This window comes from Pelodiscus sinensis, chromosome 2 (genome assembly GCF_049634645.1).
Source record: "Pelodiscus sinensis isolate JC-2024 chromosome 2, ASM4963464v1, whole genome shotgun sequence".
NCBI lineage: Eukaryota > Metazoa > Chordata > Testudines > Trionychidae > Pelodiscus > Pelodiscus sinensis.
In genome coordinates this window covers 57729564-57746206 of record NC_134712.1, presented here as the reverse complement: position 1 = coordinate 57746206, position 16643 = coordinate 57729564, and the positions used below count along the sequence as shown (strand labels likewise).

General features: G+C 43.6%; 1 protein-coding gene across 6 annotated transcripts in view; it reads left to right on the top strand.

Annotated features, from left to right (window-relative positions):
* The window catches only part of CSPP1 (centrosome and spindle pole associated protein 1), a 174670-nt gene that overhangs the window by 109247 nt on the left and 48780 nt on the right, over positions 1-16643 (top strand). For all 6 annotated transcript variants that reach the window (XM_075920580.1, XM_075920579.1, XM_075920582.1 and 3 more), the window contains 3 exons: positions 333-485; positions 10063-10167; positions 14384-14450. In XM_075920580.1, the coding sequence (XP_075776695.1) occupies positions 333-485; positions 10063-10167; positions 14384-14450 (325 nt within the window). The remainder of the gene's footprint in view (positions 1-332; positions 486-10062; positions 10168-14383; positions 14451-16643) is intronic.

Below are 16643 nucleotides of genomic sequence, written 5' to 3'. Positions count from 1 at the left end.
CTTAAATGGAGCCTGTGTGTTGTGTAGTTTTGCCTTAATCTTTGTATTCATGCCCTTCAGTGTGAAAGAAGCTATTTGCATATATTTTCATGTATATGCAACTACACTTAAATAGCAGCCCTCGGCATGAGCTGAGAGTGTCATTGTGGCCCCCAAGGCTTCCCAAGTTGATTAGCCACGCCTTAAAGTTCTAAACTGAAAACTTTGTTAATTTGACCATGTTGTTTTTCTTTTGATATTTGCTGCTCGGATATCATTTTAATTTCTCAAGTAAAATATAAAGACTTTAAAATAATTTTTGTTTTTATTCACCTACAATTTTCCCTTTACAGCAAAGATTAAAAAATGAAGAGCTAATTCGATTAACTGAAGAAAGGCGAAAAGAGGCTGAAAAAAAGAAGAAAGAAGAGGAAGAAAAACAGAATGAACAACTTAGGCAATATTATGAGCAAGAAAAAACAGCTAAGATGGAAGAGGAAAAAAAGGTGGTACTCTTTAAGGATTTTCTAAGATCTAAATATAATTTTCTAACTTATATTTAGGAAGACAATTGATAGAAAAGTTGAATCATGGCAAGAAACTACAACTGTTTTCTAGCAGCTGCTGAAGGAACTGTCTTCAATAGTGCTCCCTTTTTATCTACCAATACTAGCAATGATGGCAAGTTTTGACAGGAAAACCTATTATATGCACAGAGACAGGTTGAGTGAGGTAATGTCTTTCATTGGAACTGCTTCTGTTGGTGAGAGACTTATTTTCATGCTTATACAAAGATCTTCACATCTGGGAATGTTGCTTAGAGTGTCACAGCTAAATACAAGACAGAACAGATTACTTAATATAAGGAATTAACACCTGTTGCAAGAGACCATTCAAAGTGAAGTGGGACGTAACCCCTCTGAGTCATAGGACAAAGGGTGGGTTACTGATATTGTAAATATCCATAAATACAGTGTTGTTCTTGACTCCACGATTTTTTAGTGTCTAGCAAAGTTATGAATTGAAACTCTTAGGCTCATCTTTTGAAAGAATTGTGCAGGTTTCCTTTGTGTTTTAGAGCTGACAGGGTAGTGCATTGAATGAGGTATCCCACTGTGACAGGATACCTGGGGTACAACCTAGAACTGGAGTACTATCTGTGACGACTACACTCTCCAGCCTGGGCTGTCTCCAACTACGTTAAGTTAGGGTATGTCTATGCTATGGGATAAGATATGCAACTTCAGCTACACAATTAACGTAGCTGAAGTTGCATATCTTTAGTAGAAGTACCTTAACTCGACTTTTGACACCGTCTACACTGTCCCTTTGACTTCCCTTACTCCTTGTGTAAGCAGGACTACCAGCATTGACTGGAGTGCCCCTCTGAGTTCGAATTAGCATATCTTCGTTAGACCCACTAATTCAAACCCTGGAAGATTGACGGCAGCAGCTTCAATCTTCTCTGTAGTATAGACATACCCGTGGTGATAAACAGCAAACTCCTCTGGAAGCTGTTACCACTCATCACAACAGTAGGTGGTGCTCCACACCCAGCTAAATTGTATCAAGGTACGCAAAGCCTCTTATGAATTACACAAAAAAGGCACCAGCCAAATCTCCTCCTCTATACCGCTTCCCCCCGCCCTAGGCCCCAGAGCTATAATATCTTGCCCTGATCAGAAGCCTGATCAGTATAAATTTATTACCTAGTCTGTTCCTCCCTTAATGTGGAGAGGAAATGTACCAGCTTTTGAACAATAAGCAGAGGTTTCCCAAGCACTTAAAGCAAAATACATTGTTTTTTATAAAATATAAAACAGATTTATTATTACAGAATGATAGATTTTGAGTGATTGTAAGAGGTAAGCCTAAAAGGAAAGAGATTATAGCAAAGAAAGTAAATTTAAGTGCACAATCTAAATCTTAAACTGTATCACACTAGATAATATTTAGCTCAAGGAATGTTCTCACCCCCACTAGATACTAAAATTCTTAATACCCAGACTTCCCTCCTGAAGCTTGGAGTAGTTTCCTCTGATCTTCATATTCTCAGAATCCTGGTTGTTTCCAGCATAGGTGGGTAGGAGAAAGAAAGGCTCCCTCATCCTGCACCTGTTCCTTATTTTAGACTTTTGTCCCATGTACCCAGCTGACACTAGGAATAAAAGCATGTACCTGTGCACACAGTTAACTCGCCTCATCGGTTAACATGCACAGTTATACACAGTCCCTTCCCCATCTCCTCTGCCACACTGTAGCCTCTGTATCAGAGGCAGCAGTGTAGGGGGAGGCATAAGCCTGTGTATGCAGAGAGCTGACTTTCAAGCCAGCTCCCCATGCGTCCTGGCTCTGCGGAGTCACCTACCCCACTGTGCTGCTGCCTCTGATAGAGAGGTAGCAGCGGTGGGGAAGAGGTAGTGGCTCTGCAGGAGCCACCTCCCCCTGCACTGTGTGTAAATGTGTAATAACTGAACGTTTCAGCAGTTACACAGTTACATAAATAAACACATTTTAACATTCCTAGCAGAAACTAGCCCAGGCATGTTCTGGTGGCCTTTTCTGAGTCACAGTGCTCAACCAGTGCTCAAGTCACAGTGACTAAGCCATTCCCATTGTGTGGGGCTTGCATAATAGAGGCACAAAGTTGATTAATGGGTGGGAAACACCAAAGTGGACAGGGATGGTTTTCATCCTGTTAACAGATTTACAGCATATTTCAATAACAACGAAACAGCACAATGTCATAACTTTATACTCACAAATGATACACACATTTTGACAGAACTGTGGGTTTCAGCAGATTGTGATCTTCTGTATTATACCTTACATGGCATGCTTTGTATGAAATATTACAGCTACCTATATAAATGATGAATATGAATCATGATAGCGGTTTTCAAATATCTAAAAGGGTGTCACAAGGAGGAAGGAGAAAATTTGTTCCTCTTGGTTTCTGAGGACAGGACAAGGAGTAATGGGCTTAAAGTGCAGCAGGAGAGGTTTAGATTGGACATTAGGAAAAAATTCCTAACTGTCAGGGTGGTCAAATATTGGAATAAATTGCCAAGGGAGGTGGTGGAATCTCTCTCTTTGGTGATATTTAAGAACAGGTTAGATAGACATCTGTCAGGAATGGTGTAGACGGAGCTTGGTCCTGCCTTGAGGGCGGGGCGGCTGGACTCGATGACCTCTCGAGGTCCCTTCCAGTCCTATGATTCTATGATTCTATGGGCTTTAGAATTTGACGTTCTGAGGTACAGGTATTTTGGTGATTTGTCATTTTTCTTGATAAGTTAATTTGAGAGCGCAGCGATTGGCTCATTTGACCCATATGGCATTTGGTGCACTGGAGAGGTATACTACATGTTGGGATAGGCACATATAGAACCCATTGATATTGAAAGCTGTATTGTGGGGGTTGTTGATTTTCGTAGTAGTGGAAATATATCTGTAGGCTTTTTATCTGTTGTTCTGGCAGGCTCTGCTGAAGCTTTGTGTTGGTCTGTGGGGGCCTTGCTTCTGAGGATGAGTTTGGAGATAAGGGAATTATTTAAAGACCAGAAAAAGGGCGTTTGAAGAAGATTTCTTTCCAGATGTGGTCCGCATTGATTATGGGTTGTAATTGTTTAATGATACTATGTATAGGTTCCAATGTGGGATGGTAGGTGACACCTAATGATGTGAAATCAGAAATGTTGTGTAAAGCCTCCACCCAATGCAAGTTTCAGTATAATGTGAATGTAGGTTTTGTAACCTTTTAAGCTCTGTAATATTCCATTGTGTGAGTGTGAGTGTGATCAGAAGGATTCTTGTGATTCAGCATGATCACACTGTTGCTCTTAGAAGTAATTAGAATATAGATTGTGCTATAAAGAAAATATGATGAATATTTTATTATTCTCTTTATATTAAAATCAATTAATACCTTTTCTATGGACAGTTGTATCCCTTTTGCCATGTGTGGAAATGATTGTGTAGTTTCTGGGGAGGGGAAGTGAATGAGTTTGGAATGTGGGTGTTTGGAGAAGAGGCATCAAGGTGCCATAAATTGAGGCCCAATACAAGACTGATGAAGGATATTATGGATGGCCTTGGAGTGTCAAGAGCAAGCACCCTTTTATAAAAAGACAGCCTTGAAATACCACTGGGAAGGAGGCATCAACATAGTGATGTGAGTTGGCAAAGAAGAATGACTTCCAGATAAACAGATGTTAAAATGGTGATTGATTAAGAACTGATGCAGCAAAATGTATAGACTTGAATGGGAGAAAAATCCTATAAAAGATAGGACATCTTTCATGAATCTCCGGGTCTCGTTTTGTCAAGATCGGAGCGTTGGTCCAGATGGAGAGACGCCTCCGCTCCTCCCCAGTCGGGCCAGTGAGTTGATGGGAGCAACAGATTGGTAACTTTAAGCAAAAGCAAGATGGGGGTTGTTTGTTTGTATATGAGTGTGTAGATCAGTGGTCCCCAACCTTTTGAGGTTGCCGGGCGCCAGGGGGCGTGGCCGTTTGCCCGCCGGGCGCCAGGGGGCGGGGACACTAGCGCGCCCGGGTGCGGGCCCCCCCTGCCGCGCGCCTGGGGGCGGGGCCCCCCCATAGCCGCACGCCCGGGGGCGGGGGCCCCTCCAAGGGCCGCGCGCCCGGGGCCGGTGCTCCCCCCGCCGAGTGCCGCGCACCCGGGGCCGGCGCTCCCCCCGTCGAGTGCCGCGCGCCCGGGGCCGGCGCTCCCCCCGTCGAGTGCCGCGCGCCCGGGGCCGGCGCTCCCCCCGCCGAGTGCCGCGCGCCCGGGGCCGGCACTGCCCCCCTCCCGCCGAGTGCTGCGCGCCCGGCGCTCCCTCCCTCCCGCCGAATGCCGCGCGCCCGGGGCCGGCGCTCCCCCTGCCGAGTGCCCGGGGCTGGCGCCCGCCCCCGCCAAGTGCCATGCGCCCGGCGCTCCCCCCGCCAAGCACGCTCCCCCCGCAAGCGCCCGTGCACCGTGTGCCTGGGGCCAGGCCAGCCCCGAGCACCTGGCGGGCGCATTGAAATGCCCGTGTTGGGGACCACGGGTGTAGATGTATGTGTGTGATCAGGTTCAATCCCTTTTCCATTTAATTCAAGAGCGGCATTTAATAAAAACAATATAAGTGTAAAGACCTCGGTTGGTCTTTAGTAAAAATAAGGTAACAAGAAACTGGAGCAATTTTTTTTAATTGAAGGAGGTTCTTTTGGGTAATTTGGGAGTCCCATTCTATAATCTAAATCTCTGGTGGAGTATCCTCAGTGAAGGTGATTTTAAGTATATTGAGGTATATATCCCAGACTTTCTCCTCAGAACATATTCTGCGGCTGGAGATAAGATTTGTTGCTATACTTAGGATGGTTACTGGATCTGTGAAGGTAGGTGTGATCTGTGGGTTTCTTTTATATGATTATCTGTAGAGTTTCATTGTTGAAGCTGATCATAGTTTCCAGGAAGTTGATGCTAGTGTGGAAATGTACTAGAAAACATTGATGGGTCAAAGATGGTTGTTAAAGTAGTGGAAATCTGTGAGCAAGTTTAGGTTGCCTTTTCTGGGGACCGTCTCCAGCAAACCAGGGGCACCGGGAGCAAAGCGGTCCGGCCAGAGCAAAGCCTCAGAGGCGAGGCACCCCCCGCTGCTGCTTTGCTCCCTGTGTCCCTGGTCTGCTGGGGGGGGGGGCGCAGCTAGTGTGCCCCCCCACAGCAGACCAGGCTTTTGTTGTGGACCCTGGGGCAGAGCAGCTGGGGCGCTGCCGGTTGGTCCCGCAGCGCCGCTCTGGGCACTACTGAACCAACCCAGCAGCACCCCAACTGCTCTGCCCCAGGCGACCTGATTCAGCCGCTGCTGGTCAGTTTCAGCAGTGGCTGAATCAGGACTCCTGTGGCAGAGCAGCTGGGGTGCTGCTGGGTTGGTCCAGTAGCGCCGAGGAGCGGTGCTACTGGAGCAACCCAGCAGCACCCCAGCTGCTCTGCCCCAGACGTCCCCAAGTCAGCCGTTGCTGAAACTGACCAGCGCTGACTACAGGAAGCCCGAGGCACAGTTGCTCTGCCCCGGGCTTCCTGGAATCAGCTGCTGATCAGTTTCAGCAGCAGCTGACTTGGGGTTCTTAAGTTGAATCTGTATGTAAGTCAGAACTGGTGGTCAGTTTCAGCAGCGGCTGAATCTGGATGCCAGTTCCGACTTACATACAGATTCAACTTAAGAACAAACCTACAGTCCCTATCTTGTACGTAACCCGGGGACTGCCTGTATTTCGAAATAAGTGCTGTGTAGACACTTCTATCGAAATAGAGGGCCTGGTGGCCACTCCAGCCTCAACCAAGAACACTCCTCTCCCTCCCCCTCCCCGGAGCCCTTAAAGGGGTTGACTCTGGCCATAGTGCCTGTGCCAGCTCCAAGCCTGCCAGCCCAGAGCCAGCAGTCACTGCCCCTGACCCAGTGCCCTCCCCAAAACATGAGCCAGCAAGCCACTGGCAGCGAGCCCTCCACTGCTCCCCAGGAGCAGACTGCCAGCTCCCAGGATCCTGCCAGGGCCCAGAGAAGGTGAGTGCCTTCCTGGTCCAGGGTGGAGATCATGGACCTTATTCAGGTTTGGGGGGGATGCCCCCAATGTTCATGATCTCCGAACTAGATGGAGGAACGTGGCCGTCTATGGCAGGATAGCTGCCAGTCTGGCCATCAAAGGCCACATGCAAACCCAGGAGCAGGTCTGCATGAAAATCAAGTTGGTCTGGTGAGACCCCCAACCCTGAGCCCTGAGCTTCCCCTCCCTCTTCTTCCCCTTGATTCCCCCTCCCAGCTTCCTCCTCCCAGGTTTCCCCCTCCCCTCTCCCACCCTCTTTTCTCCCCACTCCCGCCTCCTTTCCCCAGTCTCACCAGAGTTTCTCCCTCCCCCCCATTTTGTTAAATAAGGACAGTTTGTGTTCATGAAAATACATGTATTTTATTTGACATCAGGAAGGGGAGTTAGGGAGGGGTAAGTGGAAGGACGTGAGGGAGGAATGAGGCACAAGCCCCCAGTGGGGCAGACCAGGGATGCTCTTAGTGCTCCTTAGGGTGGAAGCTCTCCCGCAGGGCCTCCTGGATACTGACAGCTCCCCGATGGACCTCCCGGATGGCAGCCTGCAGAAAGTGCAGCCAGGCTCGCAGCAGCGCGTCCAAGAGAAGCATCAGAGTGCCCAGAGGCAGCTCTGGCTCCATGTTGCAGAGTGCTGTGGTGTCCCGAGTGAGGGCAGAGACAAAATGCTTTGCTGTCCCCCAGTGAGGTAGGCAAGCAAGCAGGGAAACCTGAGAACTGGCTGTCCAGGGGGGATCCCTTTAAGTACAGGCCTCAGATACTTTTTGTGGCTGCTGCCTGAAGCTAACTCCTGACCTGATGTTGTTCCGGGCCTAGTTCCGGCCGGCCTTAAATCCAATTCAGCATCCACTCAGTGTGGACGTGCTATTTTGAAATAGCAAAAAGCTATTTCAAAATGCATTTTGTGTGTAGACGCGTTATTTCGAAATAACTATTTTGAATAAGATATTTCAAAATAACGCTGTAGTGTAGACATACCCTTAGAGAGCCATGGCCAAATATGATGGATCTGCCTGGGTTCTCTTGTTTGTATATCTTGGGAAGCATTTAGAAGGATGCTCAGGTGGATTTGTGGGGGATGAAATAGAATTTCTCCTAGAGTTTTTTGGGGAATGATTTGATGCTATTCTAAAATTTCTGGATGAATTGTGGTGTGGGTTCTTTGAGCTCATTATGTAAGGATTGAGTCAGAGTAGTGTAAGTTAGCCTTGATCGTATTGCCATCATGGTTAAGGACTAGTATACACATAGTGTAGCTTGTTGGAAAATTTTCCCCTCATGGACAATTTTGGTTTTTTAGCAAAAATATTAAAAACCAAAATAGAAGTGTATCTGTGGTGCCTCATGGGAGTTGTAGATTAGATTTTTCATGTCTCCATTATACTCTGTATGCTTAGCTGCCTGGTTGAACTAAGTCTTTCATAGTGTACTTAGTCTATACTTCGGTGACATACGGATGCAAGTGAAAATACAGTAGGATAAATTATGGGCATAATAGCTTATTATCCTTTTACATTTGAAATTTGATTGGTTAGGGTCTAAAAATCTTAGTCAGTTCCTTTCCTCTTCTATGAGTAATGTAAGAAAACCTCCACATTTAATAGTAGTGGACATTAACTAAATTGAAAGAGAGTTGCCTTATGAGTGAGTGCCTCCTGCTGTCCTCCCAGTATACTCCTGTGATAACAATTTAAGCCTCTGAATCCCCAGGTGTTTTAAACCTTCTGGAATTTAAATGGAAATCCAGTCACTGCCATGCTCTCAGCACTGTCTCATGAGAGATAGAACATGCTCTGTGTAGTTGCCTAGCCCCCTTTGTGTGTAGTGTACTGACCTTTCAGATTTCCTTGACTCTACTCCATCCCAGAATCCCTCCCCAACGTGTAAGCATTCTGGTTCATAGTTTAGTTCTCTCTGAAAGCATGTGATTGTGTGGGATCTGCATCAAAACTGATGCTTTGCCCCACATTTAACACATTATTTCTCTTTTAATTAACAGATAAAGAACAAGAGATTGCAGATAATATGTAATACAACAAGCATCCTAAACCCAATATCCCTTCTAGCTATCTGTATTCAGAAGGGTCTCAGGAAACCCTGTGTACTGCTTCTTCCTTATCTTTATCTGGAAAAAATGAGAAAAGACTCTCAGTAAATTAGCTTATCACTTTTTAAAAGCTTCCAGTCTTGTCAACTTCCCTGGATTACTATAAGGCATCCTCTCCTGTGACAAACAGCATCTCCTGGGTAGGGGCTATCTTATTGTGTAAAGCAGTGATACTCATTTGCAACTACCAGTAATTAAGAGCCACATGACTACTGTATGCCCTGTTTCTCTTTTCTGAGTTCACTTCCCAGTGGAAAATCAATGCTGATGTTCGGATAAGTAGTAGTGTAATGTCTAATTAAAATGAGATTGTTTGAATTGGGCAATGGAACTGCTGCATATTAAGCAGATATATTTCGCTCCAGTACTAGCCACAAAGAAATACTCATGTTCCCACTCCTCTTTAAAGGGTCTGCACTTATCATTCTACTTGCATTTTTTCACTGTTTTTTGCCATGTGTAATTTCATGCACACAGCAGGCAGTATTAATGTCTACAAGAAGAATGTGGATGATTGTCCAAAGAATTTTAATTGTTTTTTAACTGGAATACTAGTTTTAGCAGTTACAGAAGGTGGGGGAAAAAAGAGGGAGGGTTCTTTCCAGGAATGCTATGCATGAACTTTCACAGCATTCTGGGAGTAAGCCTTAAAGAGCTGCAGGTTATACCTCAAAAGAGTCACATGGGGCTTACGAGCCGTGGACTGAGTATCACTGGTCTAAAGCAATTACGTTTCAGTGGGTCAACATTTTAAGTAAGTGATCGATCCTCTTTTGTTCTTTGTTTGCCACCAGCCTTTGGAATTTCATCTCAACGTGGAGGCAAACAGGAGGCAAATGCCTGCACATTCAAAATTGAGTTTGCATCCTGATAGATACATAGAGTTCATGAGCTCACACAGAAATCATAGATTATATAGACAGTGTCTCAATTTGTCATAAATTAATATTGTACAAAAATGTGGTAATTTGACTAGAGGGAAAAAAGGATATCTGATTTATTTTTAAACCTTTTAGTTAGCTGACTAAATAATTAGAACTTACATACATTTTATAAAAAGTAACTATAAGTAGAGTATAAAATACATCTAACAACTAATTACAAAGGCTGAAAACTTTATCATGTAAATTAAATAGTGTAGCTATGTATACAATAGTTGTGTTAAAGCAAACGGTTAAATGTTGAAAGCAAAATATATAAATGCTAAAAATAAAAAAGTACAGTCCAAACTAATGAAAGGATATTAAAATACAGCTGATGAATGTATTAAAACATTTTATGTAGAATTAGAATAAGTATTTATTTTAACCAGGTCCTTCTTTTAAAATGAAGTACTAAGAATTAATAGGAAACTTGTTACAATCTTGTACATTTTCTTGATTTTTTTTTTTCCAGTTTTCAAGGCAAACTTCTCCTGTCATTCCTGCTCTTCGGAACAAGCTTTTGCAGAAAGAAGAGAGGCCTCCTACTGTTGAAAGCCATATATCTTATTACACAGAAGTACGATTATTTATATTTCAAATGTAATAATTAGTGTACAAATGGTAGTTTATTAATTTATCAGTAATCAGTTACTTATAGTTTTGACATAACAGTCAAATAATTGGTGATGATCTTGCCATAGCCATACTTTTGAATTCTAAAGTATTTTTTAAAAATCATCTACTCTGTCTAAATTCTTATATGTATTCTGGATATGTTCTTTCTGAAGGGGTCAATAATCACTTTTCTATTGTATATAAAATATATACAGGCAGTAACTGAGATGATGAAATGGCTTTATTGCTAAGATAGTTCAGCCTATGTCTGAACTGATAATTGTAAGTTCTCGAGTTCTCCCTTGCATGATAGAATTTTAGAAATATAGGGCTGGAAAGAACTCTGGGAGAGCTAGTCTCCCTGCATTGAGTCAGGACAAAATAATCTTAGGTCATCACTGACAGGTCTAACCTGTTCTTAAAAACCTCCTCTGATGAGGATTTCACAATTCTAGGCCTCAATCTTCTTTTCTCAAGACTAAACGTGTGCTCAGGTTTTTTTTTTTAACCTTTTATCATAGGTGAGGTTTTTTTAACCATTTACCATTTTTGTTGCTCCTTTCTAGACCCTCTCTAATTTGTCCACATCTTTCTGAAAGCCTGTACTTAGAACTTCATTCAGTGCTCCAGCTGCAGCATCACCAGTGTTGAGTAGGACAAGACAGTTACCTCTGGTGTCTTACCTATGAATTACTTTCGATGTACCCCAGAATGAGTAGTCTGCAACTGCATCAATTTATCCACTTTTAACCCCTTGATATTTTTCAGCAGTAGTACTGCCTAGCCAGTTATTCCCCCTTTTCTAGTTGTGCATTTGATTTTTTTCCTAAGTGCAGTACTTTGCACTTCTATTTATTGAGTTTAATCTTGCTGAATTTAGACCAGTCCTCTAATTTGTTGTAGTCCTTTTTAATTCTAATCCTGTCCTCCAATGTTCTGGCAGTTGTTTCTAGCTTGGTGGCCTCTGAAGATTTTTAAAAACATATTCACCATTCCATTATTAAAGTTATTAATGAATATATTAAATAGTATTGGACCTAGGACAGATCCCTAGCAAAACCCCACAAGATATGTCTTCCCCAGTTTTACAGCAAGCCACTGATAACTCCTCTTCTATCAGTACTGCAACCATCTTATATTAATTACAATGAGACCATATTTCTCTACTATGCTTATGAGACTGTCTTATGGAACTGTATAGAAAGTCTGACTCAAAATATATCACACCTGCAACTTCCTTGTCCCCTATCCAAAACCAATAATCTTGTTAAAGAATGAAATGTAAGTTGGCATGGCATGCTTTCTTTCTGACAAACCCATGTTAAGTATTTTTTGTCATTCCACTATCTTCTAGGCCAGGTGCTTACAAATTGATTATTTGGTAATTTGTTTCAGTGTCTTTCCTGGTAACTGGAGCATAATCTCCTGGGTCTTCTTTGTTTCCCCCTTTTTAAATATAAGTTCTTCTTCAAGGAGTGTCTCTGTGGGTGCTCCACCTTAGGTGTGCCAGCGCTGCTGCGCCCATGTTTGGCAGATTCTTAATAGCAGTGCCTCTCCAGTTGGCTGTGTACACGGAATGCTGGCACATGACAGTTGGAATTGTCACCCCATGTGCATAGCCAACTGCCTCCTCAGTTCTTCTCTGACCGCTGCCGGCTTCAGTCACATAGAGCAGTTGTTCCCTTTCCCCTCATACCTTTTAGCTTTCATACATGATTTTAAAATCCTTCCAGGACCTTTTAAGAGGGTAGCAATTCAGGCATTTGCCGATACAGACGCGTGCTTTGGGCAAACTTTTCTTGCAGCTACTGAGCTTTCACACCGAAGAACCCACCACCAAGCACGGACGCTGCTTTGTAGTCACCTAAGGTGGAGCACCCATGGGGACACTCCTTGATGAAGGGAAGGTTACTTACCTTGTGCAGTAGCTGGAGTTCTTCGAGATGGTTGTCCCCGTGGGTGCTCCACTACCCATCCCTCTCCCCTCGGCTTCAGATCCATTTACATTTGGGTCAGAGAAGGAACTGAGGAGGCAGTTGGCTGTGCACATGGGGTGATAGTTCCAACTGTCACATGCCAGCATTCCATGTGCACAGCCAACTTAGAGGGGCACTGCTACTAAGAATCTGCCGACCATGGGCACAGGGGCACTGGCGCACCAAAGGTGGAGCACCCATGGGGACAACCATCTTGAAGAACTCCAGTTACTGCACAAGTTGAGTAACCTTCCCTTCTATGTTTGTCCTTCTCCAGTCTTTGGGGAACTTGTCCATCCTTCATGAGTCCTCGAAGATAATGGGTCCAAGGTTATCATAGAATCATAGAATCCTAGGGCTGTAAGAGACCTCAGGAGGTCATCGAGCCCAGCCCCCGGCCCAAAGGAGGACCAACCCAACTAAATCATCCCAGCCAGGGCTTTGTCAAGTCTGGACTTCAAAACCTCTAGGGATGGAGATTCCACCACCTTCCTAGGTAATCAATTCTAGTACTTCACCACCCTCCTAGTGAAATAGTTTTTCCTAATATCCAATCTAGACCTTCCCCACTGTAACTTAAGACCATTGCTCCTTGTTCTGCCATCCCTCACTACTGAAAACAGCCTCTTTCTATCCTCTTTGGAACCTCCTTTCAGGAAGTTGAAGGCTGCTATCAGATCCTCCCCCCCCCCCCCCCCCTTGTTCTTCTCTTCTGAAGATTAAATAAACCCAAATCCCTCAGCCACTCCTCGTTAAGTCATGTGCTCCGGCCCCTAATAATTTTTGTTGCCCTCTGCTGAACTTTCTCCAATGCGTCCACATCCTTTCTGTAATGGGGCCCCCAGAATTGCATGCAATAGTCCAGATGTAGCCTCACCAATGCTGACTAAAAGGGAATAATCACTTCCCATTATGGAGGTGATGGTTCATGGATGGTGATGGATACTTGAGGGAAATTTACACACCCAAAGGGAGCAATGCACTCCCAACTTACTTACTCCAAAATGACTCAGTAAATGCAGAGATGTCAGGAATACAGCGTAGAAAATGCTTAGTTAACACAATGAACAGAAAATTACAGCATAGTTCATCTGAATCAGTCCCAGAGCCCTCATTGCCTCTCGAATCCCAGTTCAGCAGCTTCTCCCCTGCCTCCAGCAGCCCACACTTAACAGCCTCACCTGGCCCCTCCCATAGTCCTTTGTTCTTCAAATGGTCACACCCAGCTGGTTTCCTGGGTGAGGCATCCATGCTTGTTCACTGCTAGGTGCTAAATGTTCTGGCTGTTGCAGTGGTCGTTGTCCTCTGGGAATTTCCATGGGCAAGGTGGCCCAGGCAGGTAGGCATCAGTCATCTCTGGGTCTCAACAAAAAGTAAATAACTCCCCCCTTCACCACCTAGTTAATCATGTTACACATAGGGGAAACTGCAGCACAGACATTCATCCAAAATACGATAAATAATTTGCACTCCATGACAATATCCACAAGTTCTTTATATATAAGATAATAGGCCCTGAAGAGTCTCAAATTTTCCATCTAATCTAACCTTTTGTTTCATAGCTGCCATTTCACCTCCCCCCACTCCCATGAAGCAATAGACAAACTAATCCTCGGCCCACCTTAAAAAACAGTCTACACTAACGAGTCATTGCTGAAAATGGATTTTAGCAATATGTCTCTCCAAATTGGAAGTGAAAATTGTATATATGTTAATGTGGACAAGACAAATCAGTTTTCATTACTCTTTCAGAAAGCATACTGAAAGACACTTTTTGAAAGAGTACCAGACGAGGCTTTAAATGTCTGAAAGTGTTGTTGATACATTGTATGATACTTCTCCCTCTTCCCCTTCCCAACCAGAATGAAACAAACTTTTGCTTATAGGTTTGTGTAACATAGCACAGTTAAGCCCTGATCCTTGATAGGGACTTATAGATTTTACCATAGTGCAAATAAATGATGATGATGATTTTAGTATCATCAATATATTTAATATTTTTAATATAATCAGTTTATTTAAACAGCAAGTTTTTTAAGAAATAGAGATGACCAGAGACTGTCAGATTCTTATTCTTTCTCCCCCATCCTGCCAGTAGCTTCACCAGATAGTTTTTAAGTTCAGTACATTTTAATTTCTCTTCTGTCTGAAGTGCTTGCTTACTGTCAAGTATAAAAATGACGTATTTGTTATGTTTGCTAGGATATTCCACAATCTAGGGTTCTGTCTCCTCCAGTCCCTGCTAGAAGAAACCAGTTGCGTGCATATGGTTGGTATTCTCTTTATTCCATGATAGTATAACTATATGTTAATCTCCTCTTTCTTGTTTTCTTTTCTAATATTGACTAATTATCTTGTGGAGGAAAAAAAAACAGATGCTTTTAGATGCTAAAAATATTCACAAATATTTTTATTTGATTTTTTTTCTAACCAATATTTTAGCCTAGTGGAAAAATTACTGATCTTTTGATTTGTGGCATTCCAGATCTGGAAGAGAGGGGGAGGAGCAGGGATGGCATGTGTATCAGCAGATTTGTGGTACTTTGAAAGTGTTTGGGGGGAGGGAAGTGTAGGGCTCCCGTGTGCGAGAGGCAAGTGTGGGAGACACATGGCGGAGGGCGAGGAGGGTGTCTGTGGGCCGCAAGTGGAGCCCCAGTGAGCTGCATGTGACTTGCAGGTTGGGCACCACTGATCTCCAGGTTTTAAGTCCTCATAGACTTTAAGGTCAGAAGGGACCATTATGATCATCTAGTCTGACCCCCTGCACAGTGCAGGCCACAAAATCTCACCCACCCCTCCTAGAATAATCCTCCCACCTATATCTCAGATATTGAAGCCTTCAAATACTTTGAAGACCCAAAGATGCAGAGAATCCTCCAGCTGTGATCTGTACCCCATGCTACAGAGGAAGGCGAAAAACCTCCAGGGCCTCTGCCAATCTACCCTGGAGGAAAATTCCTTCCCGACCCCAAATATGGCGATCAGCTAAACCCTGAGCATGTGGGGAAGACTCATCAGCCAGACACCCAGAAAGTTCTCTATAGTAACTCCTATCATCCCTCCATTGACCTATTTCCCACTGATAATGAATGGTCAATTAGCTACCAAGATCATGTTATCTCATCAAACCATCCCCTTCATAAACCCATCTAGTTTAATCTTGAAACCAGATAGATCTTTTGCCCCCACTACTTCACTTGGAAGGCTGTTCCAGAACCTCACTCCTCTAATGGTTAGAAACCTTCGTCTAATCTCAAGTCTAAACTTCCTACTAGCCAGCTTATATCCATTTGTTCTTGTGTCCACATTGGTATTAAACTTAAATAATTCCTCTCCCTCCCTGGTATTTATCCCTCTAATATATTTAAAAAGTGCAATCATGTCACCCCTCAGCCTTCTTTTGGTTAAAGTAAACAAGCCAAGCTCCTTGAGTCTCCTTTCATAAGACAGGTTTTCCATTCCTCGGATCATCCTAGTGGCCCTTCTTTGTACCTGTTCCAGTTTGAAGTCATCCTTCTTATACATGGGAGACCAGAACTGCACACAGTGTTCCAAATGGGGTCTCACCAATGCCTTGTATAATGGCACTAACACCTCCTTATCCCTACTGGAAATACCTCGCCTAATACATCCCAAGATCGTATTAGACTTTTTCACGGCCATGTCACAATGGTGGCTCATAGTCATTCTATAATCAAGTCCTGTAATAGTTGCAAACAGCCTGAGCCCATCAGCGATCCCCATAGTATCTGTTTTAGGTGCTTGGGCAAAAGGTGTATAAGTGACAAGTGTTGCAATTGAAAAACTTTCAAACCAGAACTAAAAAGGAGCATGGCAACTGCTTTAAAGTGCTCTTGATGGAGTCAACACTCCAGAATTGGAGCAGTTGTCTGACTCTGCACCAAGCATTGCAATGTTGGTGCTTACTGCTCTGGTGGCAGAGGGACAGATTTTTTGCGCTGCATCTTTGCAGTAATTTATACCAACACAAAGTGGGTGTGACTTGATACTGTTTCATTTGATACCATTTTACTACTAATTTGCATTGGTGTAAATTACTTACATATGTATAGGGAAGTGTCTACACTACTGGTGCTACAGTAGCACATCTGTAGCTACATTATTATAGTGCAGAGACATAATACAGTGACAAAAGACATTGCTGTAGTAAATCTATCCCCTAGAGAGAGAGAGAGAGAGTGGCTAAGTCGATAGAAGAATTATTCTGTTGATCTTGGTGCATCTGCAATAGGGGTTGGGTTAGCATAACTTAACTATATCACATAGAGCACAAAATTTTTCATAGCCTTGAAAGATACAGCTAGGTTTTGGTGTAAACTAAGCCTCATTTGAGAGCTAGCTCTCTGTTCTCTCTCCCATTACAATTACTTGGCTTCACTCATATTATGTATACACATTTCACTGTAAGTTACTCATTACAAGCACACTTTTTTTAACTTTT